Here is a 23258-nt window from a genome sequence, read left to right on the forward strand (position 1 = left end):
GCTTGATGGTTCTTTTTTTTTTGTATCAAAGTACCAAGCAGTTCTCACACATAAAATGTTTAGGTATTTTAAAATTGATGTTTCTGCTTTCTTCTTTGCCATCTTGTGTTAACCTATCCAAACCAGAAGACAAGAAGACTAAAACTTTATTTGAAGCCCGGTGTCTCTTTTCTGTTGTAAAATTCCTCACTTTCTCTTCTGTCCAGTGTAAGTCCAGCCCTGGGCTATAGGCAGTCAGGTGAGACAATAGAGAGAGAGTAAAAGTACATCACTCTAGTTCATCTTTCCCCAAACAGTCATCTTGATGCCATCTAGCGTGTTTTTCTGAAGTGAGATCACAGTTGAGCTTATACTGAGCAATATAAAGCTAGGGCCACATTTTCAAAAGAACTTCTGCATCCTCTTTGGATACCTAAATGAGATGGATTTTGAAGTGCTCAGCACCCAGCTTCTCACAGTGGAAGCTGAACTCTTTAGAAAATCTATCTGCTTTGTGTGTGGTGAGAATTATTTAGATTCTCCCATTTCCAGAACTATGAACACAGAGAAAGAACTCTGGGAGACAGGATAGTGTCTGAAAGACTTTATGGGTTATTCTAATATGTAGAGAGATTTGGATGGAAAGTGAAACAAAAATCAAAAGTAATTTTTTATGTAATACCTCTTTGATGCCAGAAGCAAGGGATATATACAATTGTCATCACAGTATTGAAGAAGGCAGGTGAGGAAGGACCATTACAGGATGTGCCGAAAATGGCTTCATTGAGAAGCAACACGTATCTCTTAGTTCTACAGACAAATGTCAAGTCTTACTGATTAGTATCATAGGGGTAGCCGTGTCAGTCTGGATATGAAAAAGCAGCAAAGAGTCCTGTAGCACCTTATAGACTAACAGATGTATTGGAGCATAAGCTTGCGTCTGATGAAGTGGATATTCACCCACAAAAGCACATGCTCCAACACGTCTGTTAGTCTATAAGGTGCCACAGGACTCTTTGCTGCTTTTACAAGTCTTACTGACTTATAGCATAGGACTCTAGGTGCAATAGAGTAGATGCAGGTCATACTTCGCTAGTCATTCCTCAAGAGAGTTTATGGTGGGACTTGGGAGCACTGTCCAATACACAGAAGAGAATGATATCGGTATAAGAGAAGAATCATGGGCTTCACCAGTGATATAGAGAATAGTGTGAGAACAGTGGGCCTATTAACATTGTGTATGTGTGTAGACCTAGAATTGTTGGTCAAATTGTGTGTGTTTTATTTTGGGTACTAATGTTATCCCATTGGAAGGAAGGTGTACAAGACCTTGGGACATTCCTGTGTGTTCCTCAGATTGTAAAATCACCTCTAATTTAGTGAGAGTCCTCTCAGAATGTTCAGACAAGAAGGAAATTTGGACCCATCAAATATACAGACACTTGCACGGATGGCAGCCTGACAGGTTGTGCATACATCTGTGGAACAGTTTTCCATAAAATCATTGGAAGATTTAAGAAGGAACTAAGCATGTGTCTTGCTGGCTGGCCACAGTTGTGTACCTAAAGAATAACGCTGGCACACAAAGCAAGAGGAAAATGAAAAAAGTGTCTCTTCACAGCGGTGGAGAAACATCTGGCATAGACTGAGATGCATCTCTTGGAGTTAACAGTGATGCACTTAGCAGTTGGTTGCATAAGCAGGCCAGCTGGCTTAGTTTGTATCGGTTGCACCTGTGAGAGTGGAAATTAATAGTACATGGAATTCCAGGCTCCCTGCTGCAATAAGTGTGCCACAGATTGTTTTGTTTGCTACTTCTTTGCTACTCAGAAGAATTGGGAAGAAATTCTCTGTCAGCAGATAGAAGGAAACATAGGCCTGGGCAACAGAGACCTTCTCATGGTGCTTGGATTGGGAGCTAGTTTATTCATGAGTCTTTAGTACTGCAGTGACAGTGATGAGCCAAGATGATATTTCTGGTCAAGATGAACTGGTTCATTGAATTCCTACAACTTGGAATGGAGGAACACATGTTGCTCAGCATGGATGACAATAATTTGCCTTTCATACTAGGATGTCAAAGTTTCCCCTAATCCGTCATGCCAGTCTATCAATTCTAATATACTTATTTGGTCCCCATCATAACAGTATTGAAGAATCTCACAATTACTCATGGATTTTATCATCATGACTTCGCTGTAAAGTAGGAAGTAGTATTCCCATTTTACAGTTGGGAAATGTAGGCACAGGGTAGATTAAGTGATTTGCCCAAGATCACACTGAAAGTCTGTAGTTGAGAATTGAACCCAGGTCTTTTGAGTCCCAGTTGAATGCTTCTCTAGAATATCCTTCCTAGGACTCTGGATCTGGCTATTTCTGATTTAGAGTGATATTAGAGAATCCCCATTCAGTCTAGAAAGCTGCCTCCTTGCTATAGAGTATGGGAGCTTTTAAGAGGCTATTTTGACAGACAGTTCTAGGTGCAACAGAAGGAAGATGTAAATATCTGCAATTAGGAATGTGGGGGCTCTCTATTGTTTTTTGGGGTCACATCCCAATGCAATCCATTCCAAAAGTTAGTCCAAAATTTAGTGTTGCAGGCTCTATTTGTCCATCCTTTGAGACTGTTTCTGACAGTGATTTTTTTCAGTTTGTAGAGTCTGAGAGTTTCAGGCTTTGACTAGTTCTGAACCATTTCTGCAGTTTCTCAGGGACAAAGCTGTATTAAGGATTCTATCCTCATTTGTTCCCAGGTACAATCTGGAAGCTTAACTGAAACCCATGCAGCTGCCAGTCTCTTGACATACAATGCACCAATGTCTGTCTGTCTCTGATTTTGAAGTGCTTTGAATAACCTGATGCAAACATATAGTAATACAAGTGCACTCTATCGAATCAATGGGATGTCTATGCTGTGCGTGATCCAATTAATGAATTGGGTTCAGTATCTACTGAATAATGCTTTATTCTTGTTATCACTTTGGGTCATTAATAGGCTAGTTTGTCAGTATGAGGGGTATAATGTTTCACAATAATAGTTTTTTTTTTAAATGAATGTACTATTGCACTCAAAATAAATGAAAGCAATCAACACTTACTTCAAGTGAAGGCAAAGGGACTACATCATATTTACCACAGTAGGCCTGTATTTGCTTATGTGTATATGTATTGATTTTACTTATATTTATATTTTGCAGTCACTTTCTACCAAAATATTAATTTTGGGGATTTTTTTTTAATTATAGCTAAGTGTATCTTTGGAGGCAGAGTGTTAGCAGAAGGTCAGAGGGTTTTAACCAAGAACTGCAGGGAATGCCGAGTAAGTTTTAATTTTATTAACTTCTACTGTTTCAATAAATATGCAGTGCCCATAAATTATAATGATAACCTGGTATATTACTTTAGGCTTCCTTCATGTATATGTGTTATCCATTCTTTTCTAATGCTGACCATAACTTCAGCGGAAGCCAGACATACACAGACAAAGCTGGAACATGGCCTGTTTAGGATAATAAAGTGACTAAGAAGGGTATTCTCCGTTCTCTTTGCTCCTTACCTGAGTTGTGGGAAGAGGTGTCATTTTAGGGCAAGATTCTGATCTCAGCCACACTGGCTTAAGTCCCTGAAGTTACTCTGGATTTGAACAGGTGTAACTAAAAGTTTCTGGCCTTTATTTAAGCCCTGACTACTCGCATGCTTAAAACCTAAGAAGGTGCTTAAATGCTTTGGTGGGTTGGGGCCTTACTCTAGTGATCCATAGCACTTCTACTGAGTAGCGCCTCTTCATGTGAAGGAAGCCTATGTTTGTTCTCTGAAAAGTGACTGGCCCTGTTTATCTCAGTGGATTAAATCTGAAATTTAATGTCAATTTATATTAACGGAGCGACATCACTTTGTGTCAACAGATTTTAACCCAAAGTGCTTGTTTGAACATTTTCTTACTATAGAAATAAGGCACAATAAAATTCTGGATATGCAACCTTCTTCTCTCTAGGGTGTAAGGTCACCAGTAACAGAAAATGGGGAAATTTTTGGAAACAATTGTTGTTGACACGAAGCAACTATGACTTAACTTAATTTCTTTTCTGTGGTTCTCTAATGAAGACATGAGTTTGGTTTGAATTGGTTTTGAGCTTTTTCTGAGCAATTTGATTGTCATAGTCTTTCTTGATTTCTTGCTGTGTGTTTGACCTGACTTATCAGCACTTGCTGTTCGTACAGTGGTATACTGTACCTTTCCTACTGTAATTGTTTTGTCAGACCTTGAATAGGTGGTGAGTTATAGCCAATACCTTTCCAGCTGGGTAGTTTGATAAAATGACTGACAGTGATCACTCAGTTTGCTGGTTCTCCTCTCACCTATGCTGGTGTAACGCCATTGACTCTCGTGTGAGACTCCTGCTTTACACCAGTGAAAGTGGGATGAGAATCAGTCCTAATGTCCGTTAGTTCCACTCTTTTCATGTGGGCACCCACATAACATGGCATGTGCTGTATCCTCTGCAGGATGCCTTTCCTCTTTGCCTCCACCAAAGTATGTATCCCCTTACATTTGAACACCTCGCTTGACACCTATGGGCTAATAAGGTATAACTGGGTAGCAGAGAGAAATGACTTGGCAGTTCTCAACCAAAGGAGGTTAGGGATGAGATGTCCAAAATTTTCCATTCCTTGCCTCTGCTGGAGTAAATTTGCTCATTCTTTTACAAGTCCTGCCTGCTGTCCTACATCTTGCGTACCTTGCACTTCGTAGGCCTAGTATTGCCAGCCTTCAAAAATCATGAGTCGGGCCCTAAAAATCATGAGATTTATTGAAAGTAATTTTTGGTGGAGGGCTCGAAACATATTTTTTAAAAAAAATGAAAGCTGAGTTCCTCATGTACTCTTTTGATTCCAGCATCTGAAACATTAAGAAAAACACCAAATATGGTGAGACTTATAATAAAACTAACAGTTCGCAATGGTGGTGGCAGAGCTGCTCTCTCAATGAGGTCCAGCAGCCAAGGCTGTATGTCAAACATGCAGCAAGGCATCAAGAAGCTGGATGACTTGAGCTGCAGCTGGGCCAGCAGGCAGCCAGGTGACTTCTCTATCTTTCTCACTTTGCCAGTTCCTGACCTGCTGGGAGCAGCAGAGAGGAATGAGACAGCAGTAGTGCCACCCAAGCTCCACTGCTGAAAATCAGGCCCTTTAAGGTGCCCAAAACTGAGGCACTGAAATCACTGGTCACATTTGAAAATCTTGGCCATCTAATCTCTCTACTTTGTCTCATTGGTAATTTACCTATCACCCACAGTATACAGAATTAAAATACCTAAAAGATAACAAAAAAAATCTCATGTGAAGTAGAAAAAAATTCTTAAATAAAAATCTGGAGCGAAATAAATATTTTAATTCCTGCAAGTGCTTATGCAGGTTAAGAAAAAAAAGCAGCTGTACAAGCTTGAGTTTAAATGTAGTGTCTTTTCCTTAAACTGTGGGAATAGAAATGTCCAAGTAGATTAATTTTTGATTTGAGTTTATAGTGTAAAAATGACTTTAGCTTGCTGCCTGTCACTTTACTACTGTTGTTACTAAAGATTGCTAGAACTGTGGATAGAAAACTGTGTGACCCTTGCCGTCAGATACATTTTCATCAGTGTCATTTTTAAAAACATTTTATTTATTTTCAGAATGGAGTTTTGTAAAAGTAACAGAGACCTGTCCTCCATTGAACTGCTCAGAAAAAGATCACATTCTTCCAGAGAACCAGTGCTGCAGTGTTTGCAGAGGTAAGCAGTACATGCTTGGATGGAATGTAGTCATTGGGTCATTTTTGGGATATGTTGTAATGAACCACGCCTCTTTAATTGATGGCACTGGCTACTTACATAAACCTGTACTTGTAAACAATGTTCTCTATAAACCAACCTGTGCTGTTCCTTTGGGAGGATAAATTTACAGGGACAAGGCAGTAACTTTTCTGGGCTTACGAGAAAGAGGACAATGGACACGTCTCCTGTTGCCTACAAGACCCAGTTAATTATTAGTTATGTTTAAAATCGATATGTTCTGAGATGCTAAATTCAGATCTGAATGTCCGGAGTTCTAAGATGTTTGCATATGGGATTTTTGGTTGGCCTATTATAGAGGTAAGAGCTAGTGTGAAGTTCAGATCTCAGTCCAGATCCAAACTTTGAAGGTGCTTGGATCTGGGGTTTTGTTTTGTCATATTACTTCCTTAAGGGGAACTTCCATATTACTCATTAAGGGAAAACTCTGTTTCTATCTCTATATCTAGATTTATAGCTTGCAAGATAAGGGCCTTAGTCAATAAATATTTAATTAGTGTATGTGTGTATTTAAATATTTACTGATGAAGGCCCTGACCTTGCAAGCAACTCCATGTGGTAGCAGGGGCCTGCACATTTGAAGTAGCTTACAGGATTGGTTTCTAACCATATAGACATCATCAATTTTTAAGCAGTTTTTAGAAACACCTGTAGCTGTTAAAGTAAGCAGTAAATGTTGCTGCTGCCTATCTCTGAGGGGTCGCTGTCTTAGTGATGCATTATAGCAGTGGTCCAGTTTGATCCAGTGCAGCTTCGTTACTTAGAAGCTTTGGAAATCTGCAAACTTCAAAGAAGAAAGATAAGTTCTGTAACTATGGAGGTAGGTTCTATATTATTGTGGCTACTTTTTTAGGTAGTCACCCTAGGCATGTTTTTTAATTATATTAACAATGCCATGAACGTGAATGCCTGCAGGTGGGTTTCAGACATAAAAGAAGGAAAGTCCCTGCAACTGCTATGAACTCTGATTTCTAGTGCTATCAAATGGTGATGCTGACATTCAGTCCTATTCGTATTATCACAATGTTAAGATGGCAGCTTCCTCTCTGATTGTTTTGTTTATTTTTGTTTCGTATTTGTTTTTTTTTTTTTTTTTTTTTTGTTTGTTTTTTTTTTGTTCTTTTCTTTAAAATTCATTTTATCTTCCTTATAACTGGATACACTGAACAGAATATCTAACATATTACACTGGTTTTTTTCTTTAAACAGAACACATCTTCTGTTGGGTTACCTCTTGAATCAGTTAGAGAAACCTGAAGAAATAGCGGAGTTTATGATAACATTTCGGGCTTCAGTTCCCACAAGTGTGAACTGGTGGGAAGTGCACGATTCTCTCTATGGGATTGATCTGCAGGGTTTTCGCCGGCCCTAGTTCAGCAAAACATTTAAGAACTTGGATTGGGGCAAAGCGCTCAGCAATCTGCAGGATCACCAATTCTTTGAGCCTGTAGTCTGCTTTTATTGTGGGAGAGAGAGATTTTGGGGCAAATTTGACCAAATGGGATACTTAATATAGTCATTTGGAATCATTGCATTAACTGAAGTCCTAAATGGAGAGTTATAGCAAATATGCAAAGAAACATACAGCAATTTACATTTGCCTTTCAGAATATATTTAATTCAGAAAACTTCAAAAAGAAACGATCACTTGGATTTTCCAGTGGATGTTTATTGGTAACCAATAAAATGTCATCCATAGTTCAATGGTAAATCAATCAGTTTACACTTGTTGAACTATAGAGCAAGTCTTCATTTTTGCAAATCTCTGTCAATTTATGTTTTCATTAGGGTCCAGTCATTTTATTGTAAGTGCTTATTTAGTACAGTAGTGGGCACTATGAAAAACCCAGTGGTAGATAGGTAAGTTCTTACACCACACCTATCCAATGCTATCATATGCTTTCCTTCTTTTTCTCCTTTTCCCCTGCCCTCCCCAACATTTATTTGTCCAGAACTTCTTATGGTCAGGTTATACCCTGCTGCCAGAATTTTGTCAGGAAATATAGTTCATTTGGCAGCCTGTACATTGCTGGTTGCTGAACTATAGCAAAATTATTTACAGTCTTGTGAATGAATAAATGTGGGGAAAGGGAAAAAAGAGGGAAGAAAAGATGATAGCATTGTGATAACAAATTCTTACCCCATACATGTCTAGCACAGGGTTTTTCATAGTCGCCATATCTGTACTAATTAAGTGCCTAGAATAATATATGATATCCCATGGGAGAAGAAAAATCTGTTGTTTACATAGATTCACACTGAGAGTCAACAAAGTACTCATGAAATACTGTAATAGACCCAGCTAGTAGACTTCCTGCTCACTCATTATTGTTGAAATGGTTAGACAAGTCATTACTGTAGATAATTCTCTTTCTCTCTCTTCATCTCCTTCCTTTTTCTCTCTCTTCCTCCCCATACTTTATAATATAGTGGCATCTAACTTATTCATATGATACCATTTCTGTGTTTTATTGAAATGACTGTGTATGGGGTACAGTATAGAAGATGTAGTAGATCTAATAGAATAAAGAGTTTTCCTGTACAGTGACACTCTAGCATAAAACATGGGAGGCTAGACCACGCAAATGGATCTGCCTGGATGCAGGGGTGTGCATGACCAGAGCCATGTGCAGGATCTGTCCCTGACCAATTACTAGTAATATATCCAGCTATGTGGGTTCCTCACCTGTCAGTGCTTCAGCAGAGTGGACATCGATGTAATAGTACAGTTGTAGTGTATAGTTATTTTATAACATTGACTGGGAAAATTCACAGCTGTACCATTAGACACAACTTGGGCTTGTTTTAAAATCAAAGAAGAATTTTCAGCACAAAAGGAACAAATTTGTAACTTATTTTCACAAATCTTTATCATTTTTAGTGTCACCCTAGGCTTATTTTTATTGCCAAAAGGCAAATACAATAATAACAGTAAAATAGTTTGGCAAAAATGTATTGAGCCTTTTTTAAATGTTGGTCTCTTTGCTAGAGATAGTGAGTCATTTTGAATGATAGATTGGATCCCACATCTGCTTCCCTTGTCCAATGAACGGTTCAAATAAAGTTCACAAGGGTTCTTTATGTTGCTACTTCTTACAGTTTCTTGTGTGTCGCCAACCCCAGCATACTCAGATTATTCAATCGTCCTCTCCTCCTTAAGAGACTGGGGGAGGGAGAATAATGAAGTGGTGAGAAACGCTCAATTTCTATGTAAAGTAATTTCTATTCAGTATCTAGTAATATGGTTTGGCTGATGAATTTAGATTGGCTACTGACACTGGTTGGCAGCAATTGTAGAATACTCCTGATGAGCTGAAATGTGCATTTTATTGAAGAAAACAGTGGTGTAAGGCAAAAGTATGGCTTCTGTCACCCTTACATTTATTGGTTTAAAAAAAATGTTTCTGATTTTTCAACTGCAGCTCAAGGAGGCACTTCAATTAGCATATTTCTTATCTCTCCCTGTCTAGCTGTGAGGCTCAAGATTTTTCTTACTAGAAGAAAAACTGAGTGCATTTTGCATTCTCAGAACAGAAATCAAACATTTCTTGTGCATTGCTGGCGGAATGTGAGCTGTTTCAAGATTTAATTTTATTAAGACTCTGATGGAGGTTGAGACATATGAATTAGTTACTTCCTACACATAGGTACAAGAATGCTTAAGATTTAAGAAGTGCTTTATATCCTCAAAGCACTCTTCACACATTAGCTAATTAAACCTTGAAACATTCTTGTGTTGCTACATATCTACTGCACAACTGTCATAAACAGATAGCTAAGGGTTAATGTCTCTTTCACCTGAAACACCTGACCAGAGAACCAATCAGGAAACCGGATTTTTTCAACTTTGGGAGGAGGGAAGTGGGTGTCTGGGTCTTTTGTCTGTCTGCCTGTTTCCTCTGAGCTTTGGAGAAGTAGTTCTATTTTCTAGTCTTCTGTTTCTAAGTGTAAGGACAAAGAGATCAGATAGTAAGTTCTATGGTTTCTTTTCTTTGGTATTTGCATGAATATAAGTGCTGAAGTGCTTTGATTTGTGTTCTTTTTGAATAAGGCTGTTTATTCAATATTCTTTTAAGCAATTGACCCTGTGTTGTATCATCTTAATACAGAGAAAACATTGTATTTTTTCTTTCTTTTTTATATAAGTTTTCTTTTAAGACCTGTTGGAGTTTTTCTTTACTTCAGGGAAATTAAGTCTGTACTCACCAGGGAATTGGTGGGAGGAAGAAATCAAGGGGAGAGCTGTGGTGTTGGATTGCTAGCCTGATTTGGCATTTCCTCTGGGTGAAGAGGAAAGTGCTTTTGTTCCAGGATTGGGAACGGAGAGGGGGAATCACTCTGCGTAGTTTCACAGAGCTTGTGTCTGGGTATCTCTCCAGGAGCATCTGGAGGGCAGAGGGAAACAGGATTATTTCCCTTTGTTGTGAGACTCAAGGGATTTGGGTCTTGGGGTCCCCAGGGAAGGTTTTTCAGTGGGACCAGAGTGCCCCAAAACACTCTAATTTTTTGGGTGGTGGCAGCAGTACCAGGTCCAAGCTGGTAACTAAGCTTGGAGGTTTTCATGCTAACCCCCAAATTTTGGACGCTAAGGTCCAGAATCTGGGAATAAGGTTATGTAACATGAGTGGCAGCGGCGGGATATAGACAGAATCCAGAAGCCAGTAGGAATATTATATTTTTCTTTTCTCTGCTAAGGGCTTTTTAGCAGAGAGAAACAGTTTGGTTTTAAAAGGGAACCAGAGAAAAATTTTTTTTTTCTGCTCTCTCTAGCAGTTTGTGGTTGCATGTTAAGCGAGAAAGACTGTTGAGGGTCTTTGTCATGCAATAGCCCCTCCCATTAGCAGGCAAGTACCAGCACTTATATGCATGCAAATAAAGTGGTTTTTCTGGTTTCCCTTCATTGAACATTAGCTAGAGAGAGAAGGGAAAAAAGCACTGTTGCTAGGCAGACTTCAGGAGGCAACAGAGCCTGCAGTTCAACAGAGAAACACCGGAGGGCACCCCAACACAAGAAAACAGGAACCATGTCTACCAGGACAAAAATGGAGGCCGAAGAACCAATTCAAAGAAGCTGAACACAGGCGAGAGATGGAAAAACACAAACAGGAACTAGAAATAAACAAAAAGAGATGGAGATAAAAGAAAAGGAAGAAAGCCTCAAACTGGCAGCCTTCCAAAGAGAACAGGCAGCCCAAGAGGCAGCACACAAAAGAAAACTAGAAGAAGAAGAGGTGGCCCACCGCCGAGAATGGAAAAACAACAAAAAGAAATGAAAAAAAACAAAAGAGAAATAAAGAGAAGTAAAAACAGAAAAAACATGAACTGGAGTGGCAAAAGCTGGGCTGCATGTGCCAGCCAACCCTAACAACCCGGCGCCAATTATTACTCCACAGCACAGGAAATTTCCCACCTACAAGGCAGGTGATGACACCGAGGCCTTCTTGGAAAATTTTGAAAGAGCCTGTCTTGGGTACAGCATCCCCGAAGACCAGTACAGGTAGAATTAAGGCCACACCTCAGTGGACCTTTAGCAGAGGTGGCAGCTGAATGCCCAAGCCGCAAATGAATGACTATAAACTTTTTCAAACCAAGGCCAGATACCGGATGGGGATAACCCCAGATCATGCCCGTCGGCTCTTCAGAACCCAAAAGTGAAACCAGAGGTGTCATTTCCCAAACACGCCTACCTACATTGCAAAAAACTATGAGGCCTGGTTAACAGGAAACAACATTCAAACCTTGGAAGAAGTGAACCTCCTCATACAAATGGAGCAGTTCTTGGATGGTGTTCCTGAAGACATCACACGGTACATACAAGATAGAAATCCCAAAACTATCGCTGAGGCGGGGGAGATTGGAGCCAAATGGATGGAACTGGCAGAAAGCAAAAAAGCTACTGTCAAGGGAAACGATTACCCCAGGGGGCACACAGACCATAAACCCTACAACCGAGGACAGCCAAAGACCCTACATACCACCCAAGTAAAGCCACAGATACCCTACTCTTCAACCTCACCAGTCTCCAGTAACTCACCTCGGCCCAGTGACCCATCAGATGGAAGATGCTTTAAGTGTAATGAACTGGGACATATCAAGGCCAACTGTCCCAAGAACACCATGCGAGTGCAATTCATTACACCACCATCACCCCAAAGATCCCCAGGCCCAGATGCCTCTCAAATACCCTTGGAGCGAAGGGAAAATTTGAGAGTGGGCGGAAAGAAGGTTACTGCGTGGAGAGACACGGGGGCACAAGTGTCAGCTATCCACCAATCCTTCGTTGACCCCAAATTCATCAACCCAAAGGCCAAAGTTACAATTTACCCCTTCATGTCACAAGCTGTAGACTTGCCTACAGCTCAACTGCCTGTCCAGTACAAAGGCTGGTCAGGAATGTGGACTTTTGCAGTCTATGACAATTATCCTATCCCCATGCTACTGGGGGAAGACTTGGCCAACCAGGTGAGGCGGGCCAAGAGAGTGGGAATGGTTACCCGTAGCCAAACCAGGCAAGCTTCCAGACCCATTCCTGTTCCTGAACCGTCCACAGAAGCCCCGTCTGTGTTACCAGAGACCCAGACAGAGGCAGTGGACCCGGATTCCATGCCTACCACTGAAACAGCCACAGCATCTCCAGTCCCAGGCCCGGAACTGAACAGCAACCAGCACCAGCAAGTGCAACCACATCTTCAAACTCAACGCCAGAGGGCGCCAGCAAGCCAGAACTGGCAGAAGCAAAAGACAGCCATACCCAAAAGGTTCAGCCAGAGCCTGAAATACCCTCAGGTGCACCAGCGGAGAGCGGTTCACCAGCAACGGAAACAACCCCATCACCTACATCGCTTCCAGAGGGACCAAGCCCAAGTCCACAGTCTGAGGAAGAACTGGTGACCCCAGCCTCAAGGGAACAGTTCCAGGCTGAGCAGGAAGCAGATGACAGCCTTCAGAAAGCGTGGGCGGCGGCACGGAGCACCCCACCGCCTCTCAGCTCTTCTAATCGATCCCGGTTTGTTATAGACCAAGGACTTTTATACAAGGAAATTCTTTCTGGTGGACACCGGGAAGAATGGCAGCCGCAAAAACAGTTGGTGGTTCCAACTAAGTACCGGGAGAAGCTCTTAAGCTTAGCCCATGATCATCCCAGTGGCCATGCTGGGGTGAACAGAACCAAGGATCGGTTGGGGAAGTCCTTCCACTGGGAGGGGATGGGCAAGGACGTTGCCAAGTATGTCCGGTCTTGTGAGGTATGCCAAAGAGTGGGTAAAGCCTCAAGACCAGGTCAAGGCCCCTCTCCAGCCACTCCCCATAATTGAGGTCCCATTTCAGCGAGTAGCTGTGGATATTCTGGGCCCTTTCCCAAAAAAGACGCCCAGAGGAAAGCAGTACGTACTGACTTTAGTGGACTTTGCTACCCGATGGCCAGAAGCAGTAGCTCTAAGGCAACACCAGGGCTAACACTGTGTGCCTGGCCCTAACAGACATCTTTGCCAGGGTAGGTTGGCCCTCTGACATCCTTACAGATTCAGGGTCTAATTTCCTGGCAGGGACCATGGAAAAACTGTGGGAAACTCATGGGGTGAATCACTTGGTTGCCACCCCGTACCACCATCAAACCAATGGCCTGTGGAAAGGTTCAATGGAACTTTGGGGGCCATGATAAGAAAATTCATCAACGAATTCTCCAATAATTGGGACCTAGTGTTGCAGCAGTTGCTGTTTGCCTACAGGGCTGTACCACATCCCAGTTTAGGGTTTTCACCATTTGAACTTGTGTATGGTCACGAGGTTAAGGGGCCATTACAGTTGGTGAAGCAGCAATGGGAGGGGTTTACGCCTTCTCCAGGAACTAACATTCTGGACTTTGTAAGCAACCTACAAAGCACCCTCCGACACTCTTTAGCCCTTGCTAGAGAGAACCTAAAGGATGCTCAAGAAGAGCAAAAGGCCTGGTATGACAGACATGCCAGAGAACGTTCCTTCAAGGTAGGAGACCAGGTTATGGTCTTGAAGGCGCAACAGGCCCATAAGATGGAAGCATCATGGGAAGGGCCATTCACGGTCCAAGAGCGCCTGGGAGCTGTAAACTACCTCATAGCATTTCCCAATTCCTCACTAAAGCCTAAAGTGTACCATGTTAATTCTCTCAAGCCTTTCTATTCCAGAGACTTACAGGTTTGTCAGTTTACAGTCCAGGGAGATGATGCTGAGTGGCCTGACGGTGTCTACTACGACGGGAAAAAAGACGGTGGCGTGGAAGAGGTGAACCTCTCAACCACCCTGGAACGTCTGCAGCGGCAACAAATCAAGGAGCTGTGCACTAGCTTCGCCCCATTGTTCTCAGCCACCCCAGGACGGACTGAACGGGCATACCACTCCATTGATACAGGTAATGCTCACCCAATCAGAACCCCACCCTACCGGGTGTCTCCTCATGCCCAAGCTGCTATAGAACGGGAGATCCAGAACATGCTACAGATGGGTATAATCCGCCCATCTACCAGTGCATGGGCATCTCCAGTGGTTCTGGTACCCAAACCAGATGGGGAAATACGCTTTTGCGTGGACTACCGTAAGCTAAATGCTGTAACTCGTCCGGACAACTATCCAATGCCACGTACTGATGAGCTATTGGAAAAGTTGGGACGTGCCCAGTTCATCTCTACCATAGACTTAACCAAGGGGTACTGGCAAGTACCGCTAGATGAACCTGCCAAGGAGAGGTCAGCATTCATCACCCATACGGGGGTGTATGAATTCAATGTCCTTCCTTTCGGCCTTCGAAATGCACCCGCCACCTTCCAGAGGCTGGTAGACGGTCTACTAGCTGGACTGGGAGAATTTGCAGTTGCCTACCTCGATGATGTGGCCATTTTTTCAGACTCCTGGCCCGAACACCTACTCCACCTGGAAAGGTCTTTGAGCGCATCAGGCAGGCAGGACTAACTGTTAAGGCCAAAAAGTGTCAAATAGGCCAAAACAGAGTGACTTACCTGGGGCACCAGGTGGGTCGAGGAACCATAAACCCCCTACAGGCCAAGGTGGATGCTATCCAAAAGTGGCCTGTCCCAAGGTCAAAGAAACAGGTCCAATCCTTCTTAGGCTTGGCCGGATACTACAGGCGATTTGTACCACACTACAGCCAAATCGCTGCCCCATTGACCGACCTGACCAAAAAGACCCAGCCAAATGCCGTTAAGTGGACTGATGAGTGTCAAAAAGCCTTTACCCAGCTTAAGGCAACGCTCATGTCTGACCCTGTACTCAGGGCCCCGGATTTTGACAAACCATTCCTAGTAACCACAGATGCATCTGAGCGTGGTATAGGAGCCGTGCTCATGCAGGAAGCAACAGATCACAACTTCCATCCTGTCGTGTTTCTCAGCAAGAAACTGTCTGAGAGGGAAAGTCACTGGTCAGTCAGTGAAAAGGAATGCTATGCCATTGTGTACGCCCTGGAAAAGCTACGCCCATATGTTTGGGGACGGCGGTTCCAACTACAAACTGACCATGCTGCACTAAAGTGGCTTCATACTGCCAAGGGGAACAACAAGAAACTTCTTCGTTGGAGTTTAGCTCTCCAAGATTTTGATTTTGAAATTCAACACATCACAGGAGCTTCTAACAAAGTTGCTGATGCACTCTCCCGTGAGAGTTTCCCAAAATCCAGTAGTTAAAAAGTGTTCTTAAAATGTAAAAGTCTGTTAGTTATATACTTAGTAGTATATGTAAAGGTGCATGTGTTGTATTAATCTGTTTATTTTCAAGTTCTAGAAGGAAATTGCCGCCAGTGAGCTTCCCCACTGTCTGCAATTTGGGGGGCGTGTCATAAACAGATAGCTAAGGGTTAATGTCTCTTTCACCTGAAACACCTGACCAGAGAACCAATCAGGAAACCGGATTTTTTCAACTTTGGGAGGAGGGAAGTGGGTGTCTGGGTCTTTTGTCTGTCTGCCTGTTTCCTCTGAGCTGTGGAGAAGTAGTTCTATTTTCTAGTCTTCTGTTTCTAAGTGTAAGGACAAAGAGATCAGATAGTAAGTTCTATGGTTTCTTTTCTTGGTATTTGCATGAATATAAGTGCTGAAGTGCTTTGATTTGTATTCTTTTTGAATAAGGCTGTTTATTCAATATTCTTTTAAGCAATTGACCCTGTGTTGTATCATCTTAATACAGAGAAACATTTGTATTTTTTCTTTCTTTTTTATATAAAGTTTTCTTTTAAGACCTGTTGGAGTTTTTCTTTACTTCAGGGAAATTAAGTCTGTACTCACCAGGGAATTGGTGGGAGGAAGAAATCAAGGGGAGAGCTGGGTGTTGGATTGCTAGCCTGATTTGGCATTTCCTCGGGGTGAAGAGGAAAGTGCTTTTGTTCCAGGATTGGGAACGGAGAGGGGGAATCACTCTGCGTAGTTTCACAGAGCTTGTGTCTGGGTATCTCTCCAGGAGCATCTGGAGGGGGGAAGGGAAACAGGATTATTTCCCTTTGTTGTGAGACTCAAGGGATTTGGGTCTTGGGGTCCCCAGGGAAGGTTTTTCAGTGGGACCAGAGTGCCCCAAAACACTCTAATTTTTTGGGTGGTGGCAGCAGTACCAGGTCCAAGCTGGTAACTAAGCTTGGAGGTTTTCATGCTAACCCCCAAATTTTGGACGCTAAGGTCCAGAATCTGGGAATAAGGTTATGTCAACAACACAGATTTGTTGAAATAGTTTCCACATACATTAAAAGAATTAGTAAGGATGTTGTTTGGTGTCACACCTCTGAGCTCAGGATCTGCAGTCTCCAAAGATATGAAAGGAATCAGAAGAATCTAGCTGCTTGTGGCCTAGTAATACTACTTCACATCATGAAAGGCTAAGGTTGCTAGTTCACAATTCTATGATTCTTCATCTGAGTTTGCCCTCTGATATTGCATAAGCTTGTATAACAGTTGACACAGATTTGCATTTGTAACAGTTTTGAGGGTGAAACTACTATTGACATGTAGAACGTTGATCAACCCCTGCAAATGAAACATCACCCAGACTTTAAATAAAAATTGAAAGCCTCTGAAGTATGGAACAGTCAATGAGAGTATGATTGCTCCAGTACAACCTATGGGGAAGCAGGTGGTGGGATTTGGGGACATGTAAGATAGATAGCCAGGAATTTTGGAAAGTGTAGTGAGAACACCAGCAAAACAACTAGAAAGGTCCTAGAAAGAGGAGAGATTTATCAGAGATGACCATGAAAGTCAAACTGGGTTGTGGATATGTTGCTTCCAGCCCAGTACAATGGACTTAAGCATGTAGATACTTTTCAAAAACTCAGTGGGTGCCTATCTGCATCTTCAGGGACCTACGTATCTTTTAAAATTTGGCCTGTTGGCCCATATCTACAAAGATATATAGGCTTCCAACTTCCTTTGATATCCATGGAAGTTAGAAGCCTAAATACCTTTATGGATCTGGGTGATAATGTCTAACTTTAGATAACCTACTTTGAAATTGTTAGTCCTAAATAATTGTGCAGTTTCTTCCTGGCATCACACACCTGAAGCATGAAATTTGATTAATTTTATAGTTAGTTTAACTTATTGGTCACTAGGCAGTCAATAACATCAAGGGACAGGCCCCATTTAGTAGAAATAGTAATAAAAAGACACAAATATGCTGTCAGCGGAGGAAAAAATCAACTGTAGATCAAGCAAACAGTCAACATTAGAAAGAAGGTTGTAATATGATCAGAAATATTTGGAAAAAGAGGTCATCAGGCTCATGAAAAATCTAGACACTCTCTTCAGTATTTAATCCCTCTCATGATAGTATTTAATTATATTGTAAATGTCTTGAATGACTTTGGTGGGCTGTTCTCTGTGTGTGTGGGGAAATTGGCTCCTGACATCTGCTGTGAATGTATTTATCTGTAATTTTAATTCATGCTCACTTGCCTTGTCATCTGTGTTAGACTGAAATTAGTTGAGATTATCTGTTCTGTTTAAGATTTTATATGATTCTGTTAAATCCTCTCCATGTGCCTTTTTGCTGGGATACAATTATTTTCTTTTTAAGCCTTTTCTTTTATCGAGAGAATGGCCAACAGTATTGGATCAGACATTCCTGAATATTCTGAAACCTCAGCAGTTCAGTTTTTACCCATTATGGATGTATGAACTCTGTTGTTCACTAGCCCTATTGGAAGCTGGGAATTCCAAGATCACATGGAAATTCAGATGATGGTTTCTACTGTGTTCGATATTTTAAAGGAACTGGAAAAATTATTGCTGCAGAGATATAATCAAAATTTGCTGTTTGTATTCTTTTGAATTCATTATTTACTTGTTTAGTGCTCAGTAATTGCCATCATGAATAGAAATGTACCAACATTGAAGCCTCCGCTATCCCTGTATAGTAAAGGATTTAAGCACATACTTAATCAACTAATCAATGCAATGTGCCTAACTTTAAGCATGTGCTCAAGTGCTTTGCTGACTATGGATGGATTTAAGCCCATGCTTAAGTGCTTTTCTGAATCAGAGCCTCTAGGGGTGAGAAGAGAATAAGAATCCCTATTCCCCCCAGTACATCCACACAGCAGGTACCCATAATTTGGCTGCTAGCAGGAGGGTTTGAGAAGCAGTCAGGCCAGTGCTGGCTGCAGTACTCCATGCTCCAGAGAGTCTAGGAGGAATGTAGAAATGGTTTCTTTCCCCTACACCCAGATCCAGAGCTGCAACGATGTAGAATGTAGATGTGCATCTAGAAGAGACATAACTGTGTTTCCTAGGTATGTTCTTCTGACATGTTAAACCTACTTTACATGTGCAGAGGAATAATGCCTGCAAAGTCCCTGCTAAGGGGATGCTCCTTATCTCACTCTCAAAGCCACAGTGCAGCACCTAATATTTTGTAACTTAATGTACGTTCTTTGGCTTTCTAGTATCAATTTTAATTTGTTCTGTAAAAGCCTAGTGACAGATGGTGTGGAACAATATATATGCCTTCACAAAGAGATTTTCCCACTTCCCATTTGTTAAGGTTCTTAACAAGTTTAGTCAAGTGCTATGGGAAATGTGAAGTTGAGCCTAGCAGCAGGCGATATACTTTATAATCCAGGTCTGATGCTTGTGCTTCACAAGTCACTTGTAATAACAAAGATGAAGCCAGTCTACAGATGGACTAGGGTGTACTCCTATAATTAGGAACTCACAGTGACACAACAAGTAAGAGTTCTCTAGAGTCTCTAATTAAAAATAGTTAAGTTAGAGAACTGGAACATTAATCTTTTTTTGTTCTGCCCTTTTATCACAGCCTATAAGCTTGGGAAAAAATGATATAAGAAAGAGGCTGATTGGAGAGGAATTGAATCTCAGATATTATTGATAATTAGAAGGGGAACAAAGGAATCGAGGACTTGCCTGGAGAACTTTACAAGGTAGCAATTATAATGGTCCAAGATAGATAACTAGGAGAGGGCACATCTATATCAAATTCCTTCTGAATTTCAGAGGTGGCAAACAAGCAAATGACAGTCCTTAGAAGTATACTGTGATACTGAGAACTAATCAAGCACTTTAGACAAAATTCTGATTTAGAGATGGACAGTTGAAGAGATGATGAGCAAGTCAATCTACTGACTCCTGACTGACCAGAAAATGGAAGTATCACTTTTGTAAGTATGTCACTAATGAAGAAAAGTGTGATCACCAGGGTAAAGAGAAAATAGAAATCACGTCCAGGCAGAAATCCATATAAATGTAAGGACCACTGTTACTAGAGAAACATGCTAAGCAAGGTGAAATTTACTAAGTGTACATGATTTGGATGAGAGAGAAGTGGTATACATAACAGTAAATCCTAGTGGAGTGTTATCTGCCCAGTTAAAGTAAAGCATTTTCCTATACTAGGTATGCATATGAAGAGGGTTTAGCATTCCAGGCAGCAAAAAATGGTGGTATCCTTATTGATTTTATGTGACACAGCAAATGTTACAGAATTCCTTGTCTCTAGTATGTTGGCTAAAGGGCAAACAGAATTTTAATTAATTAATCCTAGTGAAAGAGTAGAAATTTGGTGGTGTTTGGATAGATGAACTTGGTGTTCAGTAGGGATTATAATTACTAAGGCAAAAGTGAGGGGTCAAATCCTCTGAGGGCCTAAATGGGTGAAGTCAAAAGCACACTGATCTTTTACACCAGTAAAGAAGTTAGCCAGGATTGATGAAGTTTTATTTGGAATACCTGAATGTTTTTTACCAGACTCTGAAATGAATGTAGACTAGAAAGAGAATATTTGCAATTTTATTAAAGAAGGCAATAAAAATAAAAAAGACAAAGATCTATTTTGTTGTAAGCAGGATCAGAGTGAAAGAACAAGCCAACTGTTATCCCTGATTACTATTAATAAGATTAGTCAGAACATCAGGAATGTAGATAGACATTGACACTTGGAAAGTGCCTAAGTGTTACTTTTGCCAAGTGACCTCACACTCTGGTGGCGGATATAAACCTTTCAAGCTACAAAGAAAAGAGCACAAAAGTGAAAAAAGTGTGTGTAAGGGTTTTAGTTTATTAATTGGTATTTGGAACTGATTTTATTTTTGAACATACATAGCCAGCCTTGGGGTAAATCCATGAATACTTGCTTGGATTAGATAAAAAATGTCATTTCATAGATGTTAAGTCTTTCTGAAGTTCCCCAAAGAGTGTCTAGGCAATGTAAGAGCAACGGTTATGAAAAATCCAGTATACAAGTCTTAGAACTTTAGGTTTTACTCTATTTCTTAGCTGTCTGTAGGGGAGATTATGAAGCTTTAGAATCACTGAACTAGAACTTTTACACAGGGAATCTTTGCTCCATTCCTTTTCTAACCAAAATTGGCAACACTAGAGTTGTACATTTCAGACAAGCCCAAGCTATACCTTGCTCCTAAAGAACAGGGCACTTGCAAAATTGAAGTGTAAGTTAGAATCATGATAAATTTAATAATGGCTTATTGGGAATTTTTGTATAAAATCTTCAAAGGTGTTTTTACATCAGAATCCCATGATGTTCTTGGGATTCTGAGATGTGGAGTTCAAAGTCCATGCTTGTAACTGTATAATAATTCCCTTTTATTGGGAACTCTGAGTCCAAAGAAATGTATCCAGAAGACACAGGGCCCAAACCCTATTTACCTATCACTGCTCTGTAACAAAAGGAAATGGAATTTGGCCCAAGAAAATAAAGAAACAAAACAAAAATGAAAAAAAACCCTGCCATTATCATGTTCTCTAATCATAGAATCATAGTAAGGTTAGAAGGGACTGCAAGGGTCATCTAGCCGGACCCCAAGATACAGGGTGTGTTGTATCTAAACCATCCAAGACAGACTCTCCCCTCAGTGACAGTGGTGTAACTCCAATGTAGTGATGCGAGTATTTGCAGAATTATAATTGAGCACATAATTTGGATCACAATAGAGTTAGTGAAGAAGAGATTTTGAGACTTTGGGTTCATTTCATGTAAATCTTGTTATGAAATTCATAACACAATATGTAATTCCGTCCCTGAAAAATACATGATAAATCTCAAAAGTGATATGTACATTTTCAAGAGTCCACAGAACCTTAGTTTTCAAGAATCCAGAGTGAATGTCGAATTTCAGTGAGGTGTGTTTTTGTAGACGAAAGTTGTGAACAAGTACTGAAGAAATTATCTCAGGTTGGGTGGTGGGGTAAATCCATCTCAACAGAAAAACTCCACTGCTGAGTCACTATATCATAGGAAAATTAGAGATAAATCATTTATTGTAAAAGGGTTTTTTTTATTAGTATCATTAATATTATTTTCAGGATAAATGATGGAATGGAACCAGCTGGTCTGGCATGTTAATGTGTAGCAACATATTTAAGGAAGTCTTCCTTTTCAATCAACGTTCCTGTTCTAATGCAAAGTTTCATTTGCTGTTTATGCTCTTCTAACCAAACTTTTGATTCTCCATTATCATATACAAATGTGTTGAAAAATAGCAATTTAGTATGGCTTAATAGTAACTGTAATTGCAACAATGAATTGTGTCCTGGAAAGGTGGATAGAAAGTAATTCACAGCATCTTCCTTTGGTAAGTACATACAGTAGCATTCATATTTGCTTGGGAGTTGGCCACCCCCCATACCTAAAACCTGAATACTATTACCAGAGGCATCTAAAAATGAAATGACATTCCCCATAATGAAGTGGTTTCAGAAAAGCTCATTTAGACCAGTCTTTGCCAAGCGAAATGAAGGAGAAATCCACATTAGAATGCCTGGAGGATAGCATCACAAAACTATACAGAGTATGGCACAGTGAGGTATGCATATTAATACTGATTATTTGAATTCAGCATGGCCTAATACAAGGGTTAATGTACTTTGTATTTCAGGTCATAACTTTTGTGCAGAAGGCCACAGATGTGGTGAAAATTCAGAGTGCAAAAATTGGAACACAAAAGCTACTTGTGAATGCAAGACTGGTTATATATCTATCCAGGGGGACTCAGCATATTGTGAAGGTAAACGAGATATTCAATATAGTAATGTCTTAGCATCCACTGAGAAATTTACGGTTAAGTAAATGGCTGCAGAATACATTTAGTTATGAAAGTCCAAGTTTTATGATGGTGTTTGTGATACTATGGATTTATACGTGGAAACTTCAGATAACCAAGATAGGTGGACAGTATGCTGGGACACTGCCTATCCATAGGCAACCCCACTGCCATGTTATGATCTTCCTCAGACTATCGCTTTCAGGCAGTGGCAATTTTATGCTGTAGGTGGTGTGTAGGGGATGGTGCATCTTTCTCAGATATAGAGCTAATTATGTAGGTGGCAGTTTTGGGAGTGATGCTAACAGCACCAAGAAAGAAATCCCTAATGCTACTGATGGTTAGAAATGTTATGGCTGTGCACAGAAACATTAACCTGTAGTCTGTCCTTCAACTCCTGCAAGTCAGGTAATTTTCCAGAATGGTCTTAATGTTGTATAGAAGAGACTCTGTATTTCCCAGGAGGCTCTGTTCTATGTGGCTGAGCTACTTCTATTTGCTAATGATGCACTAGTCTGCCTCGGGAAAGAATGCAGTATGGCTTTGCTCCCATTCTCTTCTTTGTGATGGAGAGAATCATCCCTATTTCCTGTAGCTTGCTCTTATTTTGTGATGGGTTACTCATTACTGTATAATCTTTTTAGAATGATAAATCAATATACGCAGCATTCAATTTTGCCTTGTGAAGTCTGGGTTTTTAAAAAATGTCCCAGAATTTTGGGTCTTAATGTTGTGATTTTGGGCTTTTTTTAATACTATTTCTCCAACTTCATCCTTCCATCAGTGCTGGTGATGGAAAAGAGATAACATTTTTGACAAGCTGATAAAAAAATATATTGTAAGAATGGGGAGACAAGACTGAAGAATATGAAACAGAGATATGTTATACTGGCATCAGCTGAGCT

General features: G+C 40.7%; 1 protein-coding gene across 2 annotated transcripts in view; it reads left to right on the forward strand.

Moving 5' to 3' along the window:
- The window catches only part of NELL1 (neural EGFL like 1), a 454792-nt gene that overhangs the window by 95635 nt on the left and 335899 nt on the right, over positions 1-23258 (forward strand). For both annotated transcript variants that reach the window (XM_030560164.1, XM_030560165.1), the window contains exons 10-12: positions 3225-3302; positions 5652-5750; positions 22189-22317. In XM_030560164.1, coding sequence (XP_030416024.1) covers positions 3225-3302; positions 5652-5750; positions 22189-22317 — 306 coding nt within the window. The remainder of the gene's footprint in view (positions 1-3224; positions 3303-5651; positions 5751-22188; positions 22318-23258) is intronic.

The sequence above is a fragment of the Gopherus evgoodei genome, chromosome 4 (genome assembly GCF_007399415.2).
Source record: "Gopherus evgoodei ecotype Sinaloan lineage chromosome 4, rGopEvg1_v1.p, whole genome shotgun sequence".
In the NCBI taxonomy this organism is placed as follows: Eukaryota; Metazoa; Chordata; order Testudines; family Testudinidae; genus Gopherus; species Gopherus evgoodei.